The sequence below is a fragment of the Carcharhinus amblyrhynchos genome, chromosome 3 (genome assembly GCF_965287045.1).
Source record: "Carcharhinus amblyrhynchos chromosome 3, sCarAmb.v2.hapA, whole genome shotgun sequence".
In the NCBI taxonomy this organism is placed as follows: Eukaryota; Metazoa; Chordata; class Chondrichthyes; order Carcharhiniformes; family Carcharhinidae; genus Carcharhinus; species Carcharhinus amblyrhynchos.
The window spans coordinates 12,750,192-12,763,786 of record NC_137326.1 but is presented as its reverse complement, the minus strand read 5'-3'; the positions used below and the strand labels follow the sequence as shown (position 1 = coordinate 12,763,786).

General features: G+C 46.7%; 1 protein-coding gene across 1 annotated transcript in view; it reads right to left on the bottom strand.

Annotated features, from left to right (window-relative positions):
* LOC145335724 (guanine nucleotide-binding protein G(t) subunit alpha-1) overlaps positions 1-13,595 on the bottom strand; it is a 70,079-nt gene that overhangs the window by 17,359 nt on the left and 39,125 nt on the right. The window contains exons 2-3 of the mRNA XM_080181454.1: positions 4,943-4,985; positions 3,741-3,882 (exon numbers count right to left, since the gene is read on the bottom strand). Of these exons, the coding sequence (XP_080037580.1) occupies positions 3,741-3,882; positions 4,943-4,985 (185 nt within the window). The remainder of the gene's footprint in view (positions 1-3,740; positions 3,883-4,942; positions 4,986-13,595) is intronic.

The following is a 13,595-nucleotide window of genomic DNA, read 5'->3' as shown; positions in this document are numbered from 1 at the left end:
GCACTGCCCTCGGGCTTGCTGCTTTAGAGAAAGTGGCTCAGTGTTGGCACCATCAGCAGTGAGCTCCCTACCTTGGAAGTGCTGCTGTGGGGAAGAGCTACATTGAGGTATTGCCTGACAGGGAGAGCCTGGTTCTTACACTTCATCCCAGTTCTGGTCTCTCCCACAAGGTGAAACATCCTTTCAAATAGTAAAATCCTGGCATCCTTTTTGTCATGACAATGATAAGTCACTCTCTGCAACAATCACTTGAAGCATGGAGGATGCTAGTCATGCAGTCTGTAGCCCATTGCACATGGAATACTCCAACATGGGGATGGGATAAGTGTGAGGCTATTCACTTTGGAAGTAAAAATAAGAAGGCAGATTATCACCTGAATGGCTGTAAATTGGGAGAGGGGAGTGTGCAGTGGGACCTGGGTGCATCAGTCGCTGATGGTAAGCATGTAAGTGCAGCAGGCGGTAAAGACGGCAAATGGCATGTTGGCCTTCATTGTGAGAGGTTTCGAGTACAGGAACAGGGATATATTGTTGCAATTATACAGGGCCTTGGTGAGGCCACACCGAGCGTATTGTGTGCAGTTTTGGTCTCCTTTTCTTGACTTGGAAGTTGGTGTGCATTTTGGTGATAGTGACCACAATTCGGTTACGTTCACCTTAGTGATGGGAAGAGATAGGCATGAACCTCGGGTCAGCAATTTTAGCTGGGGTAAGGGCGATTATGAGGCTATCAGGAGTGAATTAGGAAGCATGGATTGGATTAGGGGATTACAGGGACTGGGAACGTCTGAAATGTGGAGTTTTTTCAAGGAGCAGCTACTGCGAGTCCTTGATAGGTATGTCCCTGTCAGGCATGGTGGATTTGGTAGATCTAGGGAACCGTGGTGCACTAAAAGAGTTGAGTCGATGGTTAAAAAGAAAAAGGAGGCTTATGTTAGGATGAGATTGGAGGGCTCAGATAGTGCACTAGAAAGCTTTAGATTGGCTAGGAGGGAGTTGAAGAGTGAGTTGAGAAGGGCTAAAAGAGGACATGAGAAGACTTTGGCTGATAGGATTAAGGAGAATCCTAAGGCGTTCTATAGGTATGTCAAGAACAGAAGGTTGGTCAGGGCAAGATTAGGGCCAGTTACAGACAGCAGGGGGAAGTTGTGTGTGGAACCGGAGGAGATTGGAGAAGTATTGAACCAATATTTCTCTTCGGTGTTCACGCAGGGGGACATGAATATAGCTGAGGAGGACATTGGGTTGCAGGGGTGTAAAATAGACAGTATTACGGTTGATAAAGAGGATGTGCTGGAAATTCTTGAGGGGCTGAAAATAGATAAGTCCCCTGGTCCGGATGGGATCTACCCTAGGATTCTCTGGGAGGCTAGAGAGGTGATTGCAGAGCCTCTGGCTCAGATCTTCAGGTCGTCATTGGTCTCTGGTGTAGTCCCGGAGGATTGGAGGATAGCGAATGTTGTCCCATTGTTTAAGAAGGGGAACAGAGACTTTGCCGGGAATTATAGACCGGTGAGTCTTACTTCTGTTGTGGGCAAGGTTTTAGAAAAAATTATTAGGGATAGGATTTATAGTTATTTGGAGTGTAATGAATTGATTAGAAATAGTCAACATGGTTTTGTAGCGGGTAGGTCGTGCCTTACTAACCTTATTGAGTTTTTTGAGAAGGTGACCAAAGAGGTGGATGGGGGTAAGGCAGTTGACGTGGTATACATGGATTTTAGTAAGGCGTTCGATAAGGTTCACCATGGTAGGCTTCTGCAGAAAATGCAGATGTATGGGATTGTGGGTAATCTAGGAAGTTGGATCAGGAATTGGCTATCAGATAGGAGACAGAGGGTGGTGGTGGATGGTAAATATTCATCATGGAGTACAGTTACGAGTGGTGTGCCTCAGGGATCTGTTTTGGGGCCACTGTTGTTTGTAATTTTTATTAATGATCTGGATGAGGGTATAGTTGGGTGGATTAGTAAATTTGCTGATGACACCAAAATTGGAGGTGTGGTAGATTGTGAGGAAGGGTGTCATAGTCTGCAGGGAGACTTAGATAGGTTGCAGAGCTGGGCCGAGAGGTGGCGGATGGAATTTAATGCGGAGAAGTGTGAGGTAATTCACTTTGGTAGGAGCAACAGATGTGTCGAGTATAGGGCTAACGGGAGGACTTTGAATAGTGTGGATGAACAGAGGGATCTAGGTGTGTGTGTACATAGATCCCTGAAAGTTGGGAATCAAGTAGATAAGGTTGTTAAGAAGGCGTACGGTGTCTTGGCGTTTATTGGTAGGGGGATTGAATTTAGGAGTCGCAGTGTAATGTTGCAACTGTACACTACTCTAGTGCGGCCGCACTTGGAGTACTGTGTGCAGTTCTGGTCCCCGCATTACAAGAAGGATGTGGAGGCGTTGGAGAGGGTGCAGAGGAGGTTTACTAGGATGGTGCCTGGTATGGTGGGGAGGTCCTATGAGGAGAGACTGAGGGATTTAGGGTTGTTTTCGTTGGAAAGAAGGCGGCTAAGAGGGGATCTTATTGAAACATATAAGATGATTAGAGGTTTAGATAGGGTGGATAGTGATAGCCTTTTTCCTCGGATGGAGAAAGCTAGCACGAGGGGGCATGGCTTTAAATTAAGGGGGGGTAGCTACAGGACGGATGTCAGGGGTAGGTTCTTTACCCAGCGGGTGGTGAAGGATTGGAATGCCCTGCCTGCTGCAGTTGTAAATGCGTCTAGTTTGGGGGCGTTTAAGAGATCTCTGGATAGGTTTATGGACGAAAAGGGATTGGTATAGGCTAGTGGGTCATTGTTTTTGTAACTGGTCGGCGCAACATCGTGGGCCGAAGGGCCTGTTCTGCGCTGTAATGTTCTATGTTCTATGTTCTATGTTTTCTGAGGAAGGATGTTCTCACTCTCGATGGAGAGCAGCGAAGATTCACCAGGCTGATTCTGGAGATGGTGGGACTGATGTTGGAGGAGAGATTGGCTAGGTTAGGATTGTTTTCACTGGAGATCAGACAAATGAGAGAATATCGTAGAAACTTATAAAATCCTAACAGGACTAGACAGGGTAGATGCAGGGAGGATATTCCCAATGGTGGGGGAGTCCAGAACCAGGGGTGACAGTCTGAGGGTTCAGGGTAGACCAGTTAAGACGGAGGTGAGGAGACATTTCTTCACCCAAAGAGTGATGAGCCTGTGGAATCCATTACCACAGGAAGTAGTTGATGCCAAAACATTGAATGTACTCAAGAGGCGGCTGGATATAGCAGTTGGGGCGAATGGGATTGAAGGTTAAAGGGAGAAAGTAAGATTAGGCTGTTGAGTTGGACAATCAGCCATGATCGTAACGAATGGCAGAGCAGGCTCGAAGGGCCAAATGGGCTCCTCCTGCTCCTATCTTCTGTGTTTCTATGTCAGAAGGATTGAGAATCAGAGAACAATTTAAGGTGAGTGGCAAAAAATTCAGAGGCTACAGGAAGGAAATGAATGTTTGGGATCTGGAATGATCTGTCTGGTGTAGACATTCACTGCAACTTTCAGAAGTGAATTGATTGAGTATCATGGAGAAAGTATTTGTGGGGCTGTGGGGAACAGGCTGGGGTGGGGACTAATGGAAGAGCCAGCACAGACACAACGGATTGTGTGGGCTCCTTCTGTGCCATCGCCATTCTGTGATTGTATTCCCAGTGTGATTGTGGTGCTCATAGTGTGATTGTGTCTGGTAATCTGTGCACTGGTTTCACAGACCTGTCTGGCACTGTCTCCGTATCCGATGTTGAGTGTGGTCATTGCCTTGACAATAGCCATCATAGACTGCAAGGTGTTACTGTAGATGATGCTGATGAACTCAAGACATTCCTCGCGGGAGTAGCCATCTTGGTGAATAATTCTGTCAAGCAACAGAGTACATGAGGATTTTAGAATCATAGAATCCCTACAGTGCAGGAGAAGGCCGTTTGGCCCATCGAATACATAGGGGTGAAGGAAAGTTTTTTTTAAGTTTATTTGTTATTATCACAAGTAGGCTTACATTAACACTGCAATGAAGTCAATGTGAAAATCTCCCAGTCGCCACACTCCGGCCCCTGTTCGGGTACATTGAGGGAGAATTTAGCATGGCCAATGCACTCTAACCAACAGGTCTTTCGGACTGTGGGAGGAAACCAGAGCACCCGGAGGGAACCCAGGCAGACACGGGGAGAATGTGCAGACTCCACACAGATGGTGACCCAAGCTGGGAATTAAGTCTGGGTGCCTGGCGCAGTGAGGCAGCAGTGCTAACCATCTTGCCAACTTCCTTTCCATCATACAACTGAGCTGGAATCTCACCCGCTCTCATCGGTGTGTGTTGGAAGGGCCTGCAGGTTGGGTATCAGCCTGTTAGTCCACATCATCAACACAGCTTCCTTTGCCATCAAGTCCTGAGGGGGGTTTTGAACAGAGATCCGGGCTCAGAGGCAGAGATGCTGCCCCTCTACACCACACAATCTCCTCGAGGGAAACGTACGTATCTACAAATAAAGAGGGAAGACCTGGAGATTGGAAAAATCATGAGGGTGACACAGTGGATAGCATTGCTCCCTCAAAGAGGTCGGGGGGAGGTGTTGTTGGGGGTTGGTGGGGGGTGGGGGAGTTTGGGGGGGATGGGGGGTGGTGGGGGGGGTGGGGAAGTTGTGGGGGGGTGGGGGGATGGGATGGGGTGGGAGTTGGGGGAGGCAGGGGTGGACCATGCAAAAGTCCATTGACTTCGGGTGGGATGGTCCAGTTTTGGGGTGAGCGTGGCTGGAAAATCCCGCCCTGAGTGTCTAATGTCTTCCCCGGTGCCTCCCAGTAACACCAACAGTTACGTTCTGAGTGAACATTGAAGCTAGGCCATGTCAGTATGACCTTAATCTGTTACCAAGGGAAACAATAACATTCTTTCAAAAGGAATAAGCCAGACAACCTACTTCATCTGCTTGACAATCGTGCTCTTGCCAGATTCCCCAGCACCTGGAAGAGAAGAGATGTAGCTGGGTTAGTTTTTCCATTGTAGTTGCTCGGGTTACAGGAGAAGTAGAAGTACTTAAAAGTATGTAAGCATTGGATAGAGTAGATTGAGCCTTTCAATAGCGAGGAACCAAAGGCAGCAGATTGAACGTAAGGCAGTTAACATCATAGAATGGGCCATTCAGCCCATCGAGTCTGTACTACTTCTCTGTAAGAACATCTCACTCTCTGTCCCTTTCCCCGCATCCCTCCATTTTTCTCCACTTCAGAGGTTTACCTTAATCTTATTCAATCAATTTCTATCAAATAATGACAGGGGAAGTGATGCAATGATATTGTCACTGGATACGCTCTGGGGACCCAGGTTCAAATCCCACCATGGCAGATGCTGAAATTTGAATTCAATCCAAAGCAAAAATCTGAGCTTGAAAGTCTAATGATGACCATGAATCCATTGTCGATTATCATTAAAAAAAACCCATCTGGTTCACTAGTATCCTTTGGGAAAGGAAATCTGTCGTCCTTTCCTGGTCTGGCCTACATGTGACTCCAGACCCACAGTGATGTGGTTGACCCTTAACTGCCACTCGGCTGAAGGACAATTTGGGATGGGCAACAAATGCTGGCCTTGGGTGGCACAGTGGAACAGCAGTTTAAAATGTCATCTTGGCCTTTTGGCTGAGATGAAGCTTGGATCAGGCTTTGGAGGGGGCGTAATGCCTGCTCCCATCAGTTTGGATCTTGTTGATTGAGCCCAAGACAGGAAAAGGGGAGCCTGTCTTGTTAGCGTTGATCTGTAATGTCTCTCTAGTAGGGACTTTGACTGGGCCAATTTGGTTTTTGCTTGGATATAACTAAAATAAAAGTGGTTAGCATTGTTGCCTCACAGCTCCAGGGAGCTGGATTCGATTCCCAACATTGGTTACTGTCTGTGTGGAGTCTGCATGTTCTCCCCATGTCTCCGTGGGTTTCCTCTGGGTGCTCCGGTGATTTCCTCCCACAGTCCAAAGATGTGCAGGTTGAATGTATTGGCTATGCTAAATTGCCCCTTAGTGTCCTGTGATGCATAGGTTGGAGAGATATGTTGGGGTTACAGGGATAGGACCTAGGAGGCATTGTTGTCGGTGCAGACCCGATGGCCCGAATGGCCTCATTCAACATTGTGGCGTTCTTATGACTCTTGCCAGTGGTTCCCACATCCAGTGAATGGAGAAACAAATGGTGCAGTAACTACATTCTGCCCCTAGGTGGCTTTAATATCTGGAAACGAAATGTGACAATGAGATATAGTTACACTGTCTTAACAGGGCATCAGCATTGCCCTGTTGTCAGTCTTTGTTGGCACTCTAATTGCTGTGGCGTCTACTTGACTGGGTAGCTGGACACAATGAGGCTCAAAGCAGGACTGCAAGAAGAGAAGTCCACCAAACCCCTTCTCACTTCTGCTCATCCCTTGACCACCTGTCATTGCTGGCAAAGAGCTTGGGTCCAGTTGCCCTGTTGCCAGCCTGCACTCTCTGCTAGAAAACATGCCCACTGAAGGGAAACACTGTGGTGACAGCGAGGTAAATCTCGCCGGTAAGCACCACTTTCAGAGTGTTGGCAGCTGTATTGAGACATCCACCTTTCACTTCCCTCGGAAACACCATCAGACACAACCACCAATATTGTGGCAAATTATCCCTTCAAATACATATTTTCTGTCATGCATTTCTCCCAAACTCTCCCATGTTCGTGTAATATAACAATTTATATATCAAAACACAGACCATTAGAAAGGAGTCAGTTCTTTTTTAGACGGTATTTGATTTTCTCTGGTCCAGCCTCTGTTACACGCTACAATGATGAATAATTTACATCGATGAGGTGCCTTATTTTGTTGAGAAGGCTTAAGTGCTTCACCCAAGGAATTACTTGTTGGAGGGCACTGACTGTTCTTATGTTGGCAACGTCAGCTTGGATAGGAGAACCACCCACTTATTCCAATGGTGCTTGGTGCCCACTCAATGGGGCAGCAAGCCATCTCATTGGCACATAATGCCTGGGTCATCTGTAAGGAGAGAAAAGAGATGATGTTTCGAGTCAAGATGACCCAGGTCATCTGGACTCGAAACGTCAGCCTTTTTCTCTACGTACAGATGCTGCCAGACCTGCTGAGATTTTCCAGCATTTTCTCTTTTGGTTTCAGGTTCCAGCACCCGCAGTAATTTGCTTTTATGCCTGGGTCGTTTGAGTTTGGAATTCACATCCATTTGAGTATATTGGATATTTTTCGAAGTTGTGGTTGAGATTCTTGAGTTGGCTGTGGAGGGAGAGAAACTGATCACGTTGCTGTGGCTCGTGAAATCCCGAAAGCCAGGTCCAATCTTTCCCATCAAAAACAGGATATTTGGATTCGCAAGTGTCGTGTTTGTAATGAATGATACAAATTGCAAACACAGGGTCGACACTGTTGCTGAATTCATCCACTAAGTGGCATAGTAGCATCAGGTTAGATTAAATATTTGGGTTGGAAAGACTCGCAGGTTCTTAGAAACATCTCAAAGCACTTCATTTCCCATGCGTTCATTTGACAAGCACTTTCTATTCTGATGCAACAACAATTTTAGATACCACAAGTGGCAATATAAAAATCAAAGAACAAAGCAAAATACAGCACAGGAACAGGCCCTTCTGCCCTCCAAGCCGTGTCGATCGTGATATCCTAATTAACCAACAAAAAACCTTCTGCCCTTACTTGGATCGCATCCCTCTATTCCCTCCCTATTCATGTGCATAAGAACATAAGAACATAAGAAATAGGAGCAGGAGTAGGCCATCTGGCTCTTCGAGCCTGCCCCGCCATTCAATAAGATCATGGCTGATCTGTCGTGGCTCAGTTCCACTTTCCCGCCCTCTCCCCATAACCCTTAATCCCCTCTCTTATCAAAAACCCATCAACCCGCTTCTTAAAAATATTTAGCGAGGCAGCCTCCACCACTTCAACGGGCAGAGAATTCCAGATATTCACCACCCTTTGAGTGAAGAAGTTCCTCCTCAACTCCGTTCTAAACCGCTCCCCCTTTATCTTGAGGCTGTGCCCCCTAGTCCTACTGTCTTTTTTGAGCGGGAAGAGTCTCTCCACCTCTATCCTATCCATCCCATTCATCATCTTATACGTCTCAATGAGATCTCCCCTCATTCTTCTAAACTCTAACGAGTACAAGCCTAGTTTATTCAGCCTCTCCTCATAGCTCAACCCCCTCAACTCCGGTATCAGCCTAGTAAACCTCCTCTGCACTCCCTCCAAGGCCAAAATATCCTTGCGCAGGTGCGGCGCCCAAAACTGCACACAGTACTCCAGCTGCGGCCTCACCAATGCCCTATACAGCCGCAGCAAGACCTCCCTACTTTTATATTCAATCCCCCTCGCTATGAAGGCCAGCATCCCATTCGCCTTCCTGACCACCTGCTGCACCTGCAGGCTGGGTTTTTGCGACTCATGCACAAGGACCCCGAGGTCCCTCTGCACCGTCGCCTGCTGCAGTTTTTCGCCACGTAAGTAATAGTCCTTCCTACCATTCTTCCTGCCAAAGTGGACCACCTCACACTTGCCAACATTAAATTCCATTTGCCATTTCCTGGCCCATTCGCCCAGCCTATCTAGATCCTTCTGCAGACTCTCCACACCCTCCGCACAATTTGCCTTTCCCCCAATCTTGGTGTCATCAGCAAATTTCGACACCCTACACTCGGTTCCCTCCTCCAGATCATCTATATAAATGTACCCATCCTGATGCCTCTTAAATGTTGCTAACGTATCTACATTCCCTCACCTCCTCTGGCAGCGCGTTCCAGGCACCCATCACTCCCTGCGTGAAAAACTTCCCCCGCACATCTCCCTTAAACTCTCCCACTCTCACCTTGAACCTGTGCCCCTTTGAAATTGAAACTTCCACCCTTGGAAGAAGCCTCTAACTATCCACCCTGTCTATGCCTCTCATCATTTTGTAGACCTCTATCAGTTTTCCCCTCAGCCTCCATCTTCCCAGTGAAAACAATCCTAGTTTATTCAGCCTCTCCTCATAGCCAACACCCTCAATGAGAAGAAAAATTAGTTCATCTGTTTTCAGTGCTATTGGTTGAAGGGAAGAACGTTGTCCCAGACACCAGAGAACTGTTCCTCATTTAGCTTAAGAAATTGAATCTCACAAGTGGGGCCTCAGATTAAGGTCTAAAAGATGATACCTCCTATAATGCAACGGTCCTTTTATGAGCTTCACATCTTGGTCTGGGTCTCGAAGCATGGGTAAATGGGCGATTAACTGAAGTGGGAAATGTTCAGTGATTAGTTCTTTTAGAGACAATGTTTTAGGACAGTGTAACAGCGTGGATTTGTGAGGTATATAGAATCGTCACAGACTCCTTCAGTGCAGAAGGAGGCCGTTTGGCCTAATGAGTCTGCACCGACAACAATCCCACCCAGGCCCTATCCCCATATCGCCACGCATTTACCCTAGCTAATACCCCTGACATTAAGCTTTTTACACACAGGGTAATGGGTGCCTGGAGCTTGCTGCTGGGGGAGGTAATGGAAGCAGTGAGTTTTAAGGTGCAAGTGCACGAATAGAATGGGAACACAGGGATATGGTCCCCGGAAGGGTTTTAGTTCACTCGGACAGCATGGTTTTTGCAGGCTTGGAGGGCCGAAGGGCCTGTTCCAGTGCTGTAATTTCTTTGTTCTTTGTTCTAAGGGACAATTTAGCATGGTCAATCCATCTAACCTGTACATCTTTGGAAACCGGAGCACCTGGAGGAAGCCTACGCAGACATGGAGAGGATGTGCAAATTCCACACAGACAGTGACCCACGGCTGGAATTGAACCCGGGGTCCCTGGTGCTGTGAGGCAGCAGTGCTAACCACTGTATATCCAAAGGTATGTAGGTTTTGAAGAAGATTCGTATTGGACCCAAAACATTAACACTACAGAGAGTCAATGCTGCCCGACTTGCTGAGTTTTTCCAATACTTTATTATTTCAGATTTCCAGTATCTACAGCATTTTGCTTTTTATTATGGATTTGTAGGAACTCTAAGTTGGTCTACAACTTAGATTAACCAGTCTTAACCACATCAGGAGTCATTGCCAGAAAATATAGGAGTCGTATAAAGTTGCTAGAGAAAGTAGCAAGCCTGAGGATTGGGAGTAATTCAGTATTCGGCAAAAGGGGTGCAGTTTTGGCACCTTACCTAAGAAAGGATATACTTGCCATAGAGGGAGTGCTGTGAAGGTTGACCAATTTCTGGGATGGCAGGATTGTTGTATGAGGAGAGGTTGGGTTTTGGGTTTGTTGGACAAGTAGTCACTGGAATTTTTAGGAGAGGGGATTTCAATGAAAGGTATAAAATTCTGACAGGGCTGGACAGACTGGATGCGGGGATGATGTTTCTTTGGGCTGAGGGGGTCTAGAAGATGGGGCACAGTCTCAGGATACAGGGTAGGCCATTTAGGACTGAGATGAGGAGAAATGTATTCACTCAGCGGGTGGTGAACCTGTGAAATTCCCTACCACTGAAGGCTGCAGAGACTAAGTCCCTGAATATATTTAAAAAGGAAATAGATTTCTGGATTAAAGGTGTTAAGGGATATGGGTAGAGAACGGGAGTATGAAGTTGAGATAGAGAATCAGCCATGGTCCTGTTGAATGGTGTTGCAGGTTCAAAAAGGGGCCGAATGGCCTACTCCTGCTCCTACTCTCTATGTTGACAATAAGATGTCAGGGGAATTATAAATTTCCAAACTGAGCAATTCTTCTGCTCATTGGTTCTAGTGAAGACACCTGTTTTTCAATTTCTTGGGCCCTGGTGAAATTTTCCATCATTTCCTCAGACAGACAATGGAGGGAGAAATACTGGGACCTGGAATCCCTCCCTACCGGCACTGTGCGTGTACCATATGGATTGCCGCGGTTCAAGATGACAGCTCTTTTTCAAGTGCCATTAGGGATGGGTAATAAATGCTGGCCTAGCCAGTGAAGCCCAGATGAACAAATTGGGTGGCATGGTGGCACAGTGCGCGGAGTCTGCACATTCTCCCCGTGTTTGCGTGGGTTTTATCCAGGCGCTCCAGCTTCCCCCCACAGTCCAAAAGACGTGCTGGTTAAGTGCATTGGCCATGCTAAATTCTCCCTCTGTGTACCCGAACAGGCGCCGAAATGTGACAACTGGATGATTTTCACAGTAACTTCATTGCAGTGTTAATGTAAGACTACTTGTGACTCTAATAAATAAACATTAAGCTTTTAAATTAAATCAAGCTCCAGACTACAGGGTTTTTTTTCTCTTTGTGACTTCTCCAATTTTCTCCCCAGTTCTTTCCCTTCCTCTCTTAGAGATGTTGGGTTCCATCCTTTAACGTATTGATGGCTCTCATTTTTTTCTGAGGGCAATGGGGTCCTTCCTTTCCTGCGATTGGTAGATTCCTCATGGGGACATAACCCAACAGCTACTCATCCTTTGGTGCTTTCGTCCAAACAGCTATTACTCATAAGCCACGGAGAGGCCTTTGACTCACAACCAATCTAGGGTTGCCAGCCCTCTTGGATTGGGCTGGAGTCTCCAGGGATCAATGTCCAGGACACTGCAGCATGCAACCCTGGGGAAAAAAATCACCGGGACACTAAAAATAAATTGTTTCCTTTTGTGATTTTTTTTTTGGGCATTTCACTTCACCAAATTTAAGATATTGAAAAAGATTGTTTGGCGACAGACATCCAATTGGGTAATGAATCCTTTTGCTTTTCAATTGACGCAGGAAGGGAATGGAGTCACAAGGGTGGGTGTGTTACCTGACTGGAGCTGGGGGGGGAGGGGGGGGAGGTCATGTGATGAAACCTCAGGAATCGATTAGTCACAGTTGGCGACATTAGCCACATCCACTGGCTCACCATCAGGAGGTAAAACTTTTGCACATTTCCTCTTCCTTAACCCAGGATGAACTAAGGACAATTTTTCTTTATTAGTTCATGCGATATGGGTGTCGCTGGCTGGGCTCATCCCTAATTGCTTCTTGAGCTGAATGGCTTGCTAAGCCATTTCAGAGTCAACCATATTGGTGTGGGTTTGGAATCACATGTAGGCCAGACCAGGTAAGGATAGCAGATTTCCTTCCCCTCAAGGACATTAACGAGCCAGATGGGTTTTGACAACAATTGATAATGGTCATCATCAAATTTTAATACCAGATTTTTATTGAATTCAAATTTCACCATTTGCTTTGGTGGGATTCGAACCCGGGTCCCCAGTGGATCACCATGGTTTTCTGGGTTCTTAGTCCAATGATAAAACCACCATGCCACTACCTCCCCCAAATGAAAATGTGATTAAAGTTTACTTATTAGTGTCACAAGTAGGCTTACATTAACACTGCAATGAAGTTACTGTGAAAATCGTCTAGTCACCACACTCCGGTGCCTGTTCGGGTACACCGAGGGAGAATTTAGCAAGGCCAATGCACCTAACCAGCACATCTTTTGGACTATGGGAGGAAACCAGAGCATCTGAAGGAAACCCACACGGACGCGAGAAGAATGTGCAAAGTCCACAAACACAGTGACCCAAGCCGGGATTCGAACCTGGGTCCCTGGCGCTGTGAGGCAGCAGTGCTAACCGCTGTGCCAGCGTGCCACCAACTTGGTTGAAATGCACCAATCACCGTCCAAATCTGAAATCAGCTTTGCAGGGCGTATGGGTTGATTCAAAGGGCAAGCTGCGTCTTACAGGGAGGGGGTTTAAAATCAAAACTAAAAAAGGAAAGAAAACAAAGCAAATCGATGCTTTATCTGATGTAGGGTGCACCCGGTAAATGTTATACCGGCCTTTTGTCCTTGAGGATGCTGTTTAGTTTTCTGTTTTCACTTTGAATTAAAGCAGTGACCGTCATGAATATTATATTGAGAATCGGATTGAAATTCGAGACAGGGAGATGGTGCCAAAAGTAAATTACTTTTAAGTCTAAAACATGTTGGGCAGTCACTGAAGACTCTGCTGACAACAGGCATCCCCGATGTTGGGAGACTTGAGAGAAGAGAAAGGATTGAAAATTAGATGATTGGCACAATGCATTTTTTTTTTGCTGAGAGGGCTCAGTACATTAAAAATTGACACGCGTCTGACTTCATTAATTTTATTCTGACACATTTTGAAGTATTCTTGTTGCTCTGGTAACCGAAGCTGGAAGGCACAGCAATTACTAATCGTGTCTGCTGCTCAACATTTAAATGTGCCTTTCTCAGAGTTCAAGTTTCAGGTAACAAGCACCATAGTCTGTTGAAGTGCCATTGTCAGCCGCTCTGTCCCTCCTCCCCCGCCCCCCCCCCCCCCCCCCCCTCAAAGGTACGTGGGATGGGCATCGGTGAATGGCCACCTCTTTGTGGTGCTGCTTCTCTCTTCCCCCTCTGCCCGCCTCTTGGCATCGCGGCCGTGATCCGGAGCTTGGCGATCTGTGACAAAATCACCACCTGGAATCTGTGGCAGACTGGCCATTGTCTCCTCAGAATGCAGGCTCCCCGCCCCTTTAATTGAAGGGGTGCGGAAAATTACTGGTGTGCTTAAAGGCAGTGCAGGGTGGCAACG